Consider the following 18,003-nt stretch of genomic DNA (forward strand, 5'->3'; position numbering starts at 1 on the left):
TGCACCTGGGACAGAGACTTGAAATTCTTCTCTGTGCTGACTTCTCCCTGAAGCAATACTTAATATTCCAATTCTGAGAAGCGGTCAGTAAATTAATCCAAGGCTGCAGTGTGATATGATGATAAAAAAAGGCCAATGCAGTCTTGAGCTGCAGATGCTCATTATGTCACAGTGAGACTTTATCCACGTTAGATCTTATTCCCCCACCTAAGTGATGTCATTTACTATCTCTTGACCAAGCTCTAATGCAGGAGTGGCCAACCTGAGCCTGAGAAGGAGCCAGAATTCACCAATGTACATTGCCAAAGAGCCACAGTAATATGTCAGCAGCCCCCTAACTGCTCCCCCAACCCGCCCCCAGTGCCTCCCACCCACTGGCAGCCCCATTGATCAGCGCCTCCCTCTCCCTCCCCGCACCTCCCAATCAGCTGTCTCGTGGCATGCAGGAGGCTCGGGGGGAGGGGGGGAGAAAGAGGGGGAAGAAGCGAGGGCACTGCAGACTCAGGGAAGGGGGTGGGAAGGGGTGGAGTGGGGGCAGGGCCTGTGGCAGAGCCAGGGGTTGAGCAGTGAGTACCCCCTGGCAAATTGGAAAGTTGGCGCCTGTAGCTCTAGCCCCAGAGTCGGTGCCTATACAAGGAGCCGCATATTAACTTCTGAAGAGCCGCATGTGGCTCCGGAGCCACAGGTTGGCCACCCCATGGAACATCCATCCTCTAGCTGAGATGGTGACACCTCCTTCCCCTCAAATTTATTAGCTCTGTGTGTGGGGGAGAGAGATCAGTTGCCTTCTAACCATCTCTAAATATGAAGTTGTATTCCCCTATCTTCCAACCAAAAGCCCTGAGCACATTTCCTCTATGAGCTGGGCTCTCAATGTCTCTTCACCTCATTCTTGATCTTCTGAATCATTTCCTGTTCCTCTGTATGTTGAAAATTGAGAACCTTCACAGCTTTATTCATTTCCCTAAACAGAAGTGATAAAAGACTTGTTACTTATGCACAGCAGAAGCTTGAAGAAAAAGCAAGAGCCACAAAAAGCAATGAAGTTCACATGCTACCTGGGAACCAGCCAAGTCTTCCAATCTGTGCTGCCTTCTCTCATTTGCCTCACATATACATGTGAAGCGGTACAAGCAGCAGCTATCACTGTGACCTGATGAAGGAAGGGATAGTGTTCCCACATTGGCATGGGTTGGCCCACCAGTTGGTCCGGGCTTCAGAGGATTGGCGGGGGAGTGAGTACAGAATTGCATAGAGGTAGTAGATGAGTGAGGGGAGCAAGGTGGTAAGATAACCAGCGTTAATGATTTGTTAAGTGCTGCTAGAAGCAGTGTTAGTAACTCAATACATATATATTTAAAAATGTGATTTAACAAACATATTTAAGGATCCCCCCTTTCTTTGCATTGGTACTGAAGCAAAGCCGTAGCATGTTAGGGGACATGATGCTGGGGCACACTTTCAGATGAGAAGTAAAACTGATGATCTTGACCACTTGTGGCCCTGATCTCAGTTACATAGGTATAGCTATGGTGTAACTATTGAAGCCAACAGAGTCACACTAATGTAAAACTGGCATCAATGAAAACAGAATAGGACCCTGGTCTTTAATGATCTGATAGCATCTTTTGTCAGCACAACTTAATAGAGAGATTTTCCTATACTTACCTTCCTGTTTGGGCCCTCAGAATATACCAGTGACTACTGTGACAATCATTTATATGAAAAAAAAATCAAGATTGGGAAAATCTTTTTTGCTTCATTTAATGTTGGACAAAGACAATAGCTGACACCATATGACTTGCCAACTCTCCCCAAACCACTAGCAAGTGCTCCATGGACCACAGTTCAAGAATCATGGAATTGGAGTATTGATAGTCTGTCTCCCTTGAGAAGTTATGTTCAAATAGAAAAGTCTGCCCAATCCTCCCTACTTTAGTAAGACATCCAACATCAAGTGTGGAATGGGCTGGACAAGCTGAGTGAGAGGAGGGATTTAATTATGGTACCCATGGAACTATCTCCAGAAGTCTTGGCAGATATTGAGTCTAAGAGCTTCATGAAGTGGGTACGGGGAGTTGGAATAGTGGTGTGACAGAACACTTGTGCCTCCTTCAATCTTCCCCCAACCCCAGCTGACAAATGTCAGCTGCTTTGAAAGGTAGGTTTTAGAGACAGTAAGAGAAGGGTTAATGTGTGGGTCACTAAATTAGTCTTTAGAAACCCCTTAGCAATTGACTAAAGGAGCATCTTGGGAGGAAATTATATGTTGCACCATCCCTGCTATGTTGTGAGCATGCAGGGTTTATTAGGAAAGAAAGCAGCATCCCTCAGAAGGAAGGAGAGCACACTGCATATGCTTGGAGCCCTGGGGAGTATCCACTGACAAAACCATAATGAGAGAGGGGCTTTATTTTGCCCTGAGCATGTTTTCCTTTTGAAGCCTAGCTACTTACTCTCTGACCATCTCATTTGGCTCCAGAATCAACCTCTCCAATAAGATGGCCCGAACACTTTCATCCTGCAGCTGGAGGGTGACGATGCTACGACAGGCCTCTCTTCGTACTCCAGGTTCCTCCTCATGATGAACAGCCCAAAGAAGATGATGTTTCAGCTGGGGGGTCACATGGCCTATTTGGCCCAGTGCTGCCATAAAAGGGGAAATCAAGTGCTTTTCTTTGTTTTAATTTTTTCATGCCGGGGTTTGGTTGTGTTAACGGATGCGCTTCTCTCTATTTATTGGGATTGCTAATGGCTTCCTGCTTGTGGAATCTTAGGAACAGAGCATTTGTCAAACAGGGCAGAAGAAACCTCCAACAAGTAGCTAATAGATTGTGCTACAGACAAACATTAAAAAACAAAAACAAAAAAAACCCCAATGTGCTTTGTCAATTGTGCAGTGTTGCTTGGGAAAGGGGAAGAGGTGGGGACTCTTTGCTTACCTCTGTAACAACCAGCTTATATCCTGAAGCATGGAATTTGATTACACCTATTTTAGCCTTACACCCACCTACAAATATCACCATCATAATGTTATCCCATTCTTTTTAGAAATCCAGTCACAGTTTGATGTGTTCACATTCTATGGTTTCAAAATCTCCAAGAATCTAGGGTGCTGAAAGTAATATTTAAAAACATTTGTTCTAAATTTATTGCTTTCTAATTTTAAATTGAGTGGCTGCCTATGAGAAGGAAGTTCTAAGACAATAATACAATATGTAAATAATAGGCTGCCGAGATACAGAAAAATGAGGTGTTCAGGGATATGTAAAATACACCATTTTGACATTGAGTATAGTGGTCAAAAGGCTCAGCATCCTCCGTGTCTAAAAATTGCATCTAGTTGAAGCATAACATCATAGCTGTGTTATGTATTTCCCAGAGAGGAAGGATTTTCCAGTGGTTAGGGCACTAGACTGGGATTCAGGAGATCTGGGTTCAATTGCTTGCTCTGCCACAGACTTTGTGTCTAACTTTGAGCAAGATACTTAGCCTCTCTGTGTCTGTGTTGTGAGGATAAATACATTCAATATTGTGAGGCACTCAGACACTACGGTAATGGGGGATCACTACTTAGGACAGACAGATGTATGCACCCCAAATCACCACCAGCCCATGGAAAAACCCAAAGTTATCCTGGAATTGTCCTCTCTGGTTTGAAGGATTGTACATTTTTGTTCCCTCACAACTCTATGGATCTGGGGGGGGGGGGGGCACATAAGGAAGGGACCCTGTTTCAGTGTGAAAATAGGAGGAGTTTGCCTGCAGGGTCTGCTGCTGCTGCTCTTCTGGCTCCCTCTCCCTGGCAGCTGCCATTGCCCCAGGGTGATATGCTTTTGATGGCTGGAGTTAGATAATCTGCAGCATTGAAGATTAACTGAAGTGTTGTTGGTTTTTTTAAAGGGTTGTGGGCTCATCTTGTATCTAACTGTAGTGACCTGCAGTAAATCCAACTTGCACTCTACATCACACAAATGTATGTATCATCATGGCCAAAGGATTGGGTGCAATCTTCTAACTAGCCTGAGGTGGAAGAAGGCATTTTTTGCAGCTGTAGCTCTTTGAGCCTCTGGTATCAATAAGGAGCCCAAGGCTGCAAACTGATTTGACAATCTAGTGGCAGACAGCCTCAATAGAGGGGGATGGGATACTAACTCTTCAAAATGTTTCCTTCTTCCATGCAATATCACCTCCATCGTGCCTGGGTTCAGCTTCAGCCAGCTGCCTTTTAGCCAGGCACTGGGATAGGTTGGTGTTATTTGCATCCAGGTGAAGGAGATGTAGAGCATGATTCTTTCTGTGTATTGTTGGCATTTGAGACCTGAGACATAGATCCTCATGCTTCCCCTCTTGGCTTCATGTAATGATGAAAAAAGAGAGGAGTGGGGAATAGAACTCTGAGGAACCCAACAGGTGAGCATTCTAGAAATGGAGGAATAATCACACATCACCATTTTCTGGGAGGTGTCTGGAACAAAAGGAAGCCACATAAGCTCTCTTTGTCTGTTTCCCCATCTACAATATGGAGATAGTACTTGCCGTAGGGTTGCAAGACTTAATGAATGTTTGTTGTGTACATTAAGGATTTGGGCCTTAAAGGTATTTAAGTTCCTAACTTCCATTGACTTTGATGGAAGTTAGGAGCCTAACTACCTTTGAGGATCTGGGCCAAAGCTCCACAGAGGAAAGCGGAGATAAAAGTATGAAGGATACTATCATTCATATGATTTTTTTTAGACTAATGCTTTCTGGCCCTGGCACATGCACAGTTTAGAATTCTCAGCCAGCAATAATATTGCTTCCTCAAGTCAATGTATTTTTAAAAACCAAAATAAATCTACCCAAGTCTTCTTCTGATGTTCTAAACCACTTAAAAACTTTCACAGAAGGGAGAGAGGGAGGATGCAAAGCAGACTGAGTTCATTTACTGAACTGGACCCTGATACTTAAATATTGGTTATTAAGGAATTTGGAGAATTGGAAGGATTGTTCCTCTTAGTGGATTGAGAAGTTTGGGGGTACCACTGTGCCCCATTTGCAAATCCACCAGTGAAGAAGCTTTTTCTCCTGGTATGGGATCCCTGGAAGTAGTTACATTTAAAATGTTAAAAGCTACTATTTGCTGGCCATGTAGCAGAGGTTCAGAATTTGTGTACTTTGTTAGACTAATATTCTATTTCAAAGATACTGCTGTAGTATTTCTATTACCGTTAGAATTGTTGTCTGTTCACATGTGCCATGTCTGACATTAAAGTTGCAAATTTTGAAACCTTAAATATTATTTAAAAAACTAAAATATTAAAATCCTCACAATAAACAAAAAATATCCTATTAAAGCAACAAGTCTTCACCAACTAACTACAATACCTTTGATGGCAAAAGCCTTGATTTTCCAATGAGGGTCAGTCTGCATCATCTTAAAGAGGCACGTTAGCACCTGAGGTGGAAGGATATAGCTGTTAGGAGATATTATCATCATGCTTTATTATTTATATAGGATCATATAAATGTGTGATACTATATAGGATGTGACCCACACCAAATAATGAACAAGTCACTGTCCTAAAGAGCTAACAGCCTAAAGGCACAAGTGAAAACAATACCGGACAGAACACACATACAGTCATACAGGGTAGAGATGGTGATTTGGAGAGAAGAGCCAGAAGACCCCTCCAAATGGGTTGTATTCCAGGGGCATACCAGGTTTGTGTTCATGAGGGATGGCGAACAGTGTGACCTCATGAGTGTTTTAATTTCTACAGGCAGTCACTTATTCTAGTAAAAGCCTGCATGGCCCTCCAGATCCGGCACTGCTTCCTGCAGAATCCAGTACCTGCCTGAATAGTGCTAGAATTATCAGTCTGGTTTATTTTCCGTTTTAATTTGCAACTGAAGGACATCACCTGCATTTGACTTTACAGCGGGGCACACACATACTGTACCGAGAGCCTCACTTCCAGGCTTCTGCACCAGGTTCTAACCAGGGATTGCAGAAGTGAATGCAAACCTGAAAAAATGATGATTCTAAAAGTTAATCAAACTCTTCCAAGCCTTGAAGAAGTTCCTGTTTGATTAGTGTTCTGGGTGAAGGTTTGTGTAGGTGGGGTGAGAGGAGGCAGTTCTTTTTGGCACAAAGAGATTCATTGTCCACTAGATCCATTTTATGTACCTGTGGGCAGATTCCCAGCATGCATGTTCAGAACCAATATTTTGGAGATACATGGTTTCTCTATTCCATATGGGAGGAAATATTCACAACCCACAATAATTTGACTCTTCAGCACCCTCAGTCCCCATCATTTTGTAAGCTAGAAGCCTGCATCCCAAGAAAGTGGAAAAAATTCAAAGGCAGGAGTTGGAGACAAAGCTGGATGAGCAAGCATCTCAGAGAGGTGATTAAGAAAAAGCTGAAAGCATACAGGGAGTGGAAGATGGGAGGGATCAGCAAGGAAAGCTACCTTATTGAGGTCAGAACATGTAGGGATAAAGTGAGACAGGCTAAAAGTCAAGGAGAGTTGGACCTTGCAAAGGGAATTAAAACCAATAGTAAAAGGTTCTATAGCCATATAAATAAGAAGAAAACAAAGAAAGAAGAAGTGGGACCACTAAACACTGAGGATGGAGTGGAGGTTAAGGATAATCTAGGCATGGCCCAATATCTAAACAAATACTTTGCCTCAGTCTTTAACAAGGCTAATGAGGAGCTTAGGGATAATGGTAGGATGACAAATGGGAGTGAGGATATGGAGGTAGATATTACCACATCCGAGGTAGAAGCCAAACTTGAACAGCTTAATGGGACTAAATCGGGGGGCCTGGATAATCTTCATCCAAGAATGTTAAAGGAACTGGCTCATGAAATTGCAAGCCCATTAGCAAGAATTTTTAATGAATCTGTAAACTCAGGGGTTGTACCGTATGATTGGAGAATTGCTAACATAGTTCCTATTTTTAAGAAACGGGAAAAAAAGTGATCTGGGTAACTACAGGCCTGTTAGTTTGACATCTGTAGTATGCAAGGTCTTGGAAAAAATTTTGAAGGAGAAAGTAGTTAAGGACATTGAGGTCAACTGTAAATGGGACAAAATACAACATGGTTTTACAAAAGGTAGATCATGCCAAACCAACCTGATCTCCTTCTTTGAGAAAGTAACAGATTTTTTAGACAAAGGAAATATGGTGAACCTAATTTACCTAGATTTCAGTAAGGCATTTGATACTGTGCCACATGGGGAATTATTAGTTAAATTGGAAAAGATGGAGATCAATATGAAAATTGAAAGGTGGATAAGGAATTGGTTAACAGGGAGACTACAGCAGGTCATATTGAAAGGTGAACTGTCAGGCTGGAGGGAGGTTACCAGTGGAGTTCCTCAGGGATTGTTTTTGGGACCAATCTTATTTAATCTTTTTATTACTGACCTTGGCACAAAAAGTGGGAAGTGCGCTAATAAAGTTTGCGGACGATACAAAGCTGGGAGGTATTGCCAATTTAGAGAAGGACCGGGATATCATACAGGAGGATCTGAATGACCTTGTAAATTGGAGTAATAGTAATAGGATGAAATTTAATAGTAAGAAGTGTAAGGTCATGCATTTAGGGATTAATAACAAGAATTTTAGTTATAAACTGGGGACGCATCAATTAGAAGTAACGGAGGAGGAAAAGGATCTTGGAGTATTGGCTGATCACAGGATGACTATGAGCCGCCAGTGTGATGTGGCCGTGAAAAAAGCTAATGCAGTCTTGGGATGCATTAGGTGAGCTATTTCCAGTAGAGATAAGGAGGTTTTAGTATGGTTATACAAGGCACTGGTGAGACTTCACCTGGAATACTGTGTGTAGTTCTGGTCTCCCATGTTTAAGAAGGATGAATTCAAACTGGAACAGGCACAGAGAAGGGCTACTAGGATGATCCGAGGAATGGAAAACCTGTCTTATGAAAGGAGACTCAAGGAGCTTGGCTTGTTTAGCCTAACCAAAAGAAGGTTGCGGGGAGATATGATTGCTCTTTATAAATATATCAGAGAGATAAATACTGGAGAGAGAGAGGAATTATTTAAGCTCAGTACCAATGTGGACACAAGAACAAATGGATATAAACTGGTCTCGGGAAGTTTAGACTTGAAATTAGATGAAGGTTTCTAACCATCAGAGGAGTGAAGTTTTGGAATAGCCTTCCAAGGGAAGCAGTGGGGGCAAAAGATCTATCTGGCTTTAAGATTAGACTCAATAAGTTTATGGAGGAGATGGTATGATGGGATAACACGATTTTGGCAATTAATTGATCTTTAAATATTCATGGTAAATAGGCCCAATGGCCTGTGATGGGATGTTAGATGGGGTGGGATCTGAGTTACTACAGAGTGAATCTTGCCCATATGCTCAGGGTTCAGTTGATCGCCATATTTGGGGTCGGGAAGGAATTTTCCTCCAGGGCAGATTGGAAGAGGCCCTGAAGGTTTTCCGCCTTCCTCTGTAGCATGGGGCATGGGTCACTTGCTGGAGGATTCTCTGCTCCTTGAAGTCTTTAAGCCATGATTTGAGGACTTCAATAGCTCAGACATAGGTTAGAGGTTTATTGCAGGAGTGGGTGGGTGAGACTCTGTGGCCTGCATTATGCAGGAGGTCAGACTAGATGACCATAATGGTCCCTTCTGACCTTAATATCTATGAATCAAAAGTGAGTGATGCACGTAAGTACATCCCATCTTGAACAAGGGAACACAGAAATTAGAATTAGCATTAATAAAGGAAAGAAATCTTTTTTTCCTTTGGGTTCAGGATCTTTATCAGGCTTTTATTTTTATTTTTATTTTTAAACACTCCTACTTACCATTTCATCTTTGATCCTGAGTGCTCCAGCGGTAAGGCAAGCTTCTCTCCGGACTGCAACAAAGTCATTGGAAAAGCAGTGAAGGAAGCCCGGAAGCAACTTCGCTGTCATAAGCCGTAGCCAGCCAATCAATGAGAGCGCTTCCACCTTCATCCGGCAATCTCCTCTGTTCAGCTTCACCCTGAGAGCGCAAAGGAGTTTTAAATAAGCAACTGCTGGGCCTGGTCTGCATGGTCCAGACGGATGCACACAAAAATGGGAGGATTATCCTGACTGGGCAAAGCCCCTGAGACTCATTACATCCCTATTCAAAGGTTCCTCTCCTGTTCACTGCTCATTTAAAAAAAAAAAAAAAAGACTCAGCCCTTTAGTCCCACTGTAATGAGTCCCAAAACTCCAGGGGTCACTCCATGTAACAGACCTATATTTAAACACTTCACATAGAATCAGGCCTGTTGTAGCATTGGTTATGCCCAGTGTGAGCATTCACAGGCTCCTTACTTCTGGCAAGTGTATTCTCTGAGTATAGAAGATCTGCCTGTGAATACTTACCAATATATTCACGTATAACCCACACATAAACTGGATAGAGCCCATCATTTTGTAAGATAGAATCTAACAAAAGTGAGTGATTCATGTTAGTGGGCTCCACAAAACTTGCCCACAAAACTTGCTCCTCTCTCTTTTCAGCTGCTGACCCATGACTTGTCTGACTTTCAATGTAGCCTTGGGTCCCATAGTTTTCTTTTCAGCCACTGGATTGGTTATTCCCCAACTCTACCATCACCTTGCTCTCTCATGCTTACCGATCAGGGTGGTAAGTGGATCAATGTAACTGATCTACAGTGCTAGGCCCCATTATAGGCTGAACCCATGTTAGTGGGCTGAAATTTTAATGTAAATATCTTATGCACAAGTATATACAGTAACTGCTTTCCCATGACAGTTTCTAGGTAAAGTCAGGAACAGATGTACACATGCAAAAGGATGCACTTGCAATTATTATGGCTGTAACTGTAAATAAAGAAGACCCTAAATACAGTATGTATTTGAAAGCCTGGTTACAGTCATAGATTAGGACTACAGAATATGCCATAATTCCAAATTATACAGTGCTGTATCAGCCCTGAGGGTAGTCCATTGCTAATCTAGTGTCTAACTAGGTTCCACCATTTAGCAAAGGAAATACTAGTGCAATTGTTGCTAGGTAGTGCTACACTGATGGCACAAGTGACCAAGAAATTTGGGTGATAATAATTCAGAACTCCACTTCCCCATAGCAAAGCTACCAAGATGGTTAACTCTTACCTGAGCTGGTCATGGACTTCTTTCCCAAGCTTCATCTGCCCCAGTGCCAGGGCAGCTGCCTGGCGCACCTCCATGTTCCAGTCATTCCACATCAGCTGCGCAAGCTTGTTCTTCAGGTCCTATACACAAGATCATCACAAGGGCTGAGGTTGACTCACTGCAGCATTAATCAACCATTTGCTTTGATTCCAAAGACACTACTTGAGGATGGAATTTTCCAAAGGGCTCGGCACGGACCTAATTCTGCTGCCATTGAAGTGAATGGTGGAACTCATATTGGCCTAACTTTGTTCCCATTGAAGTCAGTGGGAATTTTACCCTTGACTTCAGTGGAAGCAAAATTAGGCCAACACTGGGTACTTTACAAATCCCACCCTTAATGCACTGCCTTCCAACAGTATGTGGTGAAGTCTGAGTCTATCCATGCTCACACTGGCCAAGAACCCAAGGGCCACACTTGGAACTCAGTCTTGCAGGGTGGTGAATGTCCAGTTCCTATTGACATCAGCATTAGGTCTCAAGTTTGATTGTGTCAAAAATAAAACCCCAATATGTTGGGAAACATTAGGAAAGGAATAGACAATAAGATAGAAAATATCATATTGCCTCTATATAAATCCACAGTATGCCCACATCTTGAATATTGTATGCAGATCTGGTCGCCCGATCTCAAAAAAGATATTGGAATTGGAAAAGGTACAGAAAAGGGCAACAAAAATTATTAGGGGTATAGAACAGCTTCCATATGAGAAGAGATTAATAAGACTGAGACTTTTCAGCTTGGAAAAGAGACGACTAAGGAGGGATATGACAGAGGTCTATAAAATACTGACTGGTGTGGAGAAAGTAAATAAGTGTTATTTACTCCTTCTCATAACACAAGAATTAGGGGTCACCAAAGGAAATGAATAGGCAGCAGGTTTAAAACAAACAAAAAGGAAGTATTTCTTTACACAATGCACAGTCAACCTGTGGAACTCTTTGCCAGAGGATGTTGTGAAGGCCAAGACTAACTGGGTTAAAAAAAGAACAGGATAAGTTTATGGAGGATAGAGCCCATCAACAGCAATTAGCTAGGATAGACAGGGATGCAAAACCATGCTCTGAAGTGTCCCTAGTCCCTGTTTTCCAGAAGCTGGGAAGGGTGACAGGGGGATCACTTGATAATTATCTGTTCTGTTCATCCCCTCTGAATCATCTGGCATTGGCCACTGTCGGAAAACACAATACTGCTCTACATGGACCTTTGGTCTGATGTAGTATGCCCATTCGTATATTTGCTAGCACTTGGTTGATGACTAGAAACTTCTGGTTAAATTCCATTCCCCGCCCTGCCTCAAAAAACAAAAACAAACCCTCTGCAGTTGATTGCCTTGTTCTCAATTATACAGGCAGAATGGGTCCCTGGCCACATTTTATTTATCAATTTTGAAACTTGTGCCTACCACATAAGTCCCTAGGCATTGAGTAAAAGACGTAACAGCACTTTAACTAAGCTCCTGAAAATAGACTGTGCACACCTTTAACATTCGCTATAGCTGGTCAGAAATTTTCCAGCAGAACGTTGTTTAAATCTATAAGTAAACAGACTATTATTATTGAAAAAGCCATTATAACTTGCTTTAGCAACACAAGTCACTGTGTACCAAACACTGAAGAATTAATCACCATTCCTGTTATAATGAACATACTTTTATAAAATTAAATCTGAGTTCTTCTAGTCAATGGATTGCATAAAAAATAAAAAAGGTTGGATGTACACATAGCTGTACCGGCTCAGGATGGAATAATTATTTATTTGTATTACCCTAGTGCCTAGGAGGCTTAGTCATGGACTAGGACCCCATTGTGCTAGGTGCTGTACAGACACAGATCTCTATTCCTTCATGCTAATGCAATCATTCAGTGCAGAACTGAAAAGCCTTTCTTATGCAATTAGTCCCGAAGTTGGAGGAAAAAACATCAACACTTTTTGTGAAGTTGTGTTGATGAAAGTCATAACAAGAAATGATGCCTATTTCATAACAAACAAGGAAAAAAATTGTTGGGTTGTTTTTTTGGGTGCTTCTGTTGCAGATTTTTTTGTTTTTGTTTTAAAATGCCAACAACAGTTTCTGAGCGGAAAACAGCATCCATATCTTGGCAATGAAGTAGGTGTTTTCCCTCCATATTTGATAACAGTAGCAAATTGGGTGTTGTTGGTTTGGCATCAGACATGTTGGCTTGTTGCCTGAATACACTAGGTGAGGTGATCCTTTAACAAGAGATAACATCACCATCATTTTGCTTAGATTAAAACACAATTTAGTTGATATTTTCTACTCTGCTATGTAAACTCTTCCATTTATAGAACATAAAGAGAAAGCTGCTTCCTTTAGCAGCAGCTGTCATGAAGAGCAGCATCCTGACTGAACTGTGTTAGCTGCCGCTGAGAAGAAACTACTAGAAGCATGGGCAGTAAAAAGGCCCAGTCCTGCCCCTACTGAAGTCAGTGGGAGTCTTGCCACTGACTTTAAAAGGGAGCAGGATCAAGGCCATAAAAATCTGTGAGTAGTCAGTACAGGAGAGTCACGAGTGTGTATCTTTAACTTGCCCAGAAGGTGTCATTACAGGACAACTTCACGTTTGTGGAAGGTCAAAAAAAGGATCCATTTTTTCTATATCTAAAATACACTCTGGTCATAGCAAGCCAGTTCCATTAGGACCCAATCATGCAAGATATTGTGCACCTCTTGAGAGCAGCTGAGCACCCTCCACTTGACTGACTTCAGTAGGAGTGGAGGGCGCTCAGCCTCTTCCAGGATCAGCCCCTTCAAACCACCAGGAAGAATTAAACTTTCCTTTTTCTTCCAAAGATCTTTGGACAAAGGAATTATCTAATTTTATTTGATGTTCATATTTGTATATCCCGCATTCTAAGTCTTCTATGGAATCAACTGTACCCAACAATGGTGTGTTTTTAGTGAAACACAATGAGGAAGACGGCCCCAGGGAAAATATTGATCAGGAAAAAATATTAATTTGGTTGGGTTCAGCTATTTCCATTAACATGCCTTTCTCAAGCCTTCTAGGCCAATATGGAGATCCCCTCTTCCAGGTTACGGAGGACTAACTGGAGCTTCATAGATACTGTCCTTTGTGTGTGTGGTGTTGGCAGGGGTTGCAAAAGAAGGTATCAATGTGTATTTGGATAATCAGGAAGGCGCTTAATCAGGATAGGTCGTCCACTGGACCCTCCTGATTAGAGGCAAATCCAGCCCTTCTTCCATGAGTGTGGAGGGCTCCCAGGCTGTAGCGAAGCACGGCTGTGCAAGAGAGGGCTGGATGCACTGGCGGGGGGAGAGGTGTTGGAGGCACAACTGCCCCGCAGGAGCTCGGGGGGGTGGGGGGAGAGGTGTTGGAGGCACAACTGCCCCGCAGGAGCTCCCTGCATTCCAGCATAATGTGTAGTTATGTGTAGGAGGGGATGGGGCATGAGAAGCATGAGAAGCCCAGTGAAGTAGTAGAGTTGGAAGACCCACTACTACAAGATCCTTCCATTCCACCCTGGCAGAGCTGCATAAAAGGGTCAGAATCTACTGCACAGAATGTCTGTAGAGTTGTTCTGCAGACTGGGGAAGAGGAACCTTCTCCCCAGCTCCACATCTCACAGCAGCCACCTGTGTGTGAGAGGCCCCAGAAACAGGAATGGCCCAAATCTGGAGATAGTCCACGTGCATGAGGAGGCAGATTTAAGCACTAATGTTAACTCTTAGAGTTTGGAATTTTTTGTCTTGTGAGTCCTTGATTTCTTGTCCCTAATACTAGTTTTTGCATATAATTTAAGTTATAGATCAGCAGAGAGAGAAGCTGATCTGATTGGTTGAAATACATAACAAGTCTGTTCTCTCAGCTTAGTTCTAAGGGAAAAGCTGAGCCCTCACCTTGCTGCACTGAGTTCTTGATCTCCACAGCACAAGATTTGCAACACCCCAGTGTCTGAGGCCTCTTTGGAGACAGGTATTTGCTTCAGAAATTGACACTGTTACACAGATATAGGAGGCAGCCTCTCCAGCTTCTGAAGGGCAATTTGGGAAAGGCTTAGCCAGGTTGCTACTAGGAGGCACATTTTGTTGATGGAAAGGAGAGGAACTACTTTGAACAGCTGAAATATGCTAACAGACTTTGAAAGTCACTTATGTCTAGGGAGCTTGAGGCAAGACTTACCTGGCTTACATACCCACGGATACGAGAGAGCGCCCTGCAAGCCAAAATCCGATCTTTCCACTGGCAGCTGTTCAGTTTGGCTGCCAGTAGGGAGTAAACCAAGCTCTGGAAGAGGGGTAGGTTGTTTACAAACAGTGCAGGGTAAAACAAACACAGTATGAACTGGCATATCATCCAGATCACAAAGGAAGAGCTAGTGGCAAGGGCTCAGGCTCACCCAGAAGGGTCAAGGGTTGCCCACAGTATTTTATAGAAATGTTGCCTTATGCTACTTTGCCTAAGACTTTTGACTGACCCTTGGTTGGCTAGAGAGGGAAGGTTTTTATCATACACTGTATGGAAAAATCACCTAATAAAAAACCCCAATAAAGCCATCATGACAGATGAGAAGAGGATTTTGGCTTCTTTAGAAAGACCAAAGTGAGGGTGATGATAGAGGGTTAGAACTCTGCTAGAATCTCTTTTATTGTAAAGGAAGCATCATGGCCATGGCTCACAGACAGTTGGGGAAAGGAAATGATGAACCTTTGTGCCTTTTAAGGCCTGGGAAATGAAAGCAGCAGAAACTTTTGCTGCGGGGAGTGACAGATGGATAAAGAACAAAATTGGTTTTTCAATTTAATTTACTTTTATTTTATTTTTTACTATATTTTCCTATCCAATAATAAATTACATTAAACGCAGAACCAAGAGACAAGTTGCTCCTGCTCTCAAATGACTGAGGCTATGTTCTACACTGCACACCTCTGCCTGCCCTCAGCCAGAGCCTTTCCCTGCTGCCAAAGTCTTTCACTATGGCAGGGAAAGGCTCTGACAGCTTCCTGGGTGGAGAAAGACTCAAGAAGTGGGAGATAGCAGGACACTACATTGCTAAAAATAGCAATGTAGACAGGGGAGGCACTCCTTGGGCAAGTAGAGAGCCCTGTAGGATACATACCCGGGAACTTACTTATAGGGTTCAGGTGTGTCTTTACTCGCCTAAACAGTGCCTCAGCATCTACACTGCTATTTATACTGGGGTGGATTTGATTTAAATTACTAGTCAGGAAGATTCGATTTAATCATGGATTTCTACACAAAACTGCATTCTTGTTGGTTGTTATAACCTTAATCCATATTCTTCACAACTCAGAGATAGATGTAGGCTTCATTTTTAGAAGATACACACTATACATTTTTAAACAGTGATTTATTTTGAAAACTTTTCAGATTAGTTCTACAGCTATATCAGAAAATAAATGACTGTTTGGTTATTTCATTTACCAAAGGTAATTGAAGCAGATATTATGAAGTCATTGGGAGGTGAACTATCTCCAATTCAACAGGTTAATCATTAATATTTGGAGGATTTTCTTGCCATGCTGTATTAGGAGGAGAACATCACCAGATAGACATTTAAATTGTTTTATTTAACTAAAACAACAACGTTAAGTATTCTGGATTTTTTCTTCAACAGCAAACATATAATATTTTAACAAAACAAGCATATGTCCCTCGCTTCTCACATTTATCTCCAGACTTCTTCTCCTTGTCCAGATCTATTCCGCCCCAACAATCTTCTATTCATTGAACTTTTTGAAACTTTGCACTTTTAGAGAGAGGTAAGGGATTGACTCTGTGTACACAAATTTGCAGAGGGACAATAGAGTTGAGGTCTGTTATTTCTCACCTCTATATAGTATTTATTTATTTTAAAACTTTTTTGCTGTTAACAAGCATGTTACCTCTGGAGACACAAATCCACAGTTTGAGAATGGCAAAACTAAGCATCTCTGATGGTATTTTCTAGACTGAGCACTGAGTCCCATTGGGTATATAGAAAGATTAACCTAAATAATAATAACCTATACAGAAGCCTGTGGAACCCCATAAGATTGGGTCCCTAATCCATGAACTATTGGAACTAATTTACAAAACTTTTCTTAAACATTACATGAATATATTGTCTCATATTATAGAATTAGAATTTATAATCCCTATTCCATGATGAGATATCTTTGAGCTAAAGTGTATCTTAGTTTTTTCCTCAAAAAGTATTTTATCAAAAAAATCTGATTTAAATTAAAAAAAAATCCGATTATTAAAAAAAAATAATTGACTTTTATCCACCCTTATTTATACCCACGCTTGGGGAGGGCATGCAGCGCTTGTATTCTACACACCGCTGAAAGGAGCATGCAGTGTAGACATACCCTGAGAAGACCTGAGATAGAGCTTTGAATAAAGAAAGAAATAAACCATAGCAGAACAGACTCTGCCCAGTCATTTCTTGTTGAGTGTGAAAGTCAACCCTGTGCAGAGGTTCAGGACAAGGGGTTAAGTGGTGCACAGGTCTTGTGCTGGACCTCTGTATGGGGTGAATTTTACCCAGGGAGATAGAGCCAGAAGGCAGGGCTGATCCCAGCCACACAGATCCTTCCTGTCTTTCTGTGGTGCTTCTCTCCTCTCCAGCAATGGTACCTACCGAGCATTCACTGAGCTGAGTTAATAGAAGACATGCCTGCTCCTCTGTGGTGCTGTCATTCTTATCAAACATCTGGGAAAGGATCTTCTTTACTACAGGGAAAGTGGCAATGCCCTCCAATGCCAGGCACTGTGCTGCTGCCCAGCTGTCTGCAGAATTACCTACCAACAAGGGGAAAGAGAGAGAGGAAGTTATTGTACAGCAGGATATATGAAGTCAATGCTCTTCCCGTGGTGCTTTCTTTAGTACATCTCAAAGCACTGAGAGTTCAACCCCCCGCCTCCCCCTCAATGTTCCAAACTGCCTTGTACACCAAGTTTGGGCAAAGCCCCAGGCTCTCACAGCCCAGGTTCTGCGGAGCTGGCAAGCAAGTAGTGATGAGGACAGAGATAGCTTATGCCACTCAACAGTGACCCCTGAGGCTGACTAAGCAACTCTGATGTGCTCCCAAGGGAGATATGCCCCATGAGGTACAGTAAAGTGAGGCCTCTTATTGGGTGGCAGGAAGTGTCACTGGGGTTACAAAAAGTTGTGGTGTGGGTGAATTGTATGGGATCCTTTGTGACCCTGTTTCTGATGTGAAAGCTTACAGTAGGAGGGAGGGAAGGAGGGAATTAGGGCACTCAGCGTAAGGCCTGGTCTACACTACGAGTTTAGTACCTGGTCTACACTACGAGTTTAGGTCAAATTTAGCAGCATTATCTTGATTTAACCCTGCACCCGTCCACACGACGAAGCCCTTTTTTTTTTTTTTTTTTACTTAAAGGGCTCTTAAAAATCGATTTCTTTACTCCACCCCCGACGAGGGGATTAGCACTGAAATCAGCCTTGCCAGGTCGAATTTGGGTACTGTGGATGCAATTCGATGGTATTGGCCTCCGGGAGCTATCCCAGAGTGCTCAGTTGTGACCGCTCTGGACAGCGCTCTCAACTCAGATGCACTGGCCAGGTATACAGGAAAAGGCCCACAAACTTTTGAATCTCATTTCCTGTTTGGCCAGCGTGGCGAGCTCACCTGCACAGGTCACCATGCAGAGCTCATCATCACAGGAGACCATGCTGCCCCAGAATCGCCAAAGAGCTCCAGCATAGACCAAACAGGAGATACGGGATCTGATCGCTGTATGGGGAGATAAATCTGTGCTGACAGAACTCCGTTCGAAAAGACGAAATGCCAAAATATTTGAA

General features: G+C 42.5%; 1 protein-coding gene across 1 annotated transcript in view; it reads right to left on the bottom strand.

Moving 5' to 3' along the window:
* HEATR4 (HEAT repeat containing 4) overlaps positions 1 to 18,003 on the bottom strand; it is a 71,199-nt gene that overhangs the window by 13,140 nt on the left and 40,056 nt on the right. The window contains exons 8-14 of the mRNA XM_073348541.2: positions 16,816 to 16,976; positions 14,352 to 14,456; positions 10,146 to 10,264; positions 8,838 to 9,018; positions 5,368 to 5,437; positions 2,457 to 2,646; positions 886 to 964 (exon numbers count right to left, since the gene is read on the bottom strand). Coding sequence (XP_073204642.2) covers positions 886 to 964; positions 2,457 to 2,646; positions 5,368 to 5,437; positions 8,838 to 9,018; positions 10,146 to 10,264; positions 14,352 to 14,456; positions 16,816 to 16,976 — 905 coding nt within the window. The remainder of the gene's footprint in view (positions 1 to 885; positions 965 to 2,456; positions 2,647 to 5,367; positions 5,438 to 8,837; positions 9,019 to 10,145; positions 10,265 to 14,351; positions 14,457 to 16,815; positions 16,977 to 18,003) is intronic.

This window comes from Lepidochelys kempii, chromosome 6, assembly GCF_965140285.1.
Source record: "Lepidochelys kempii isolate rLepKem1 chromosome 6, rLepKem1.hap1, whole genome shotgun sequence".
Taxonomy (NCBI): Eukaryota; Metazoa; Chordata; order Testudines; family Cheloniidae; genus Lepidochelys; species Lepidochelys kempii.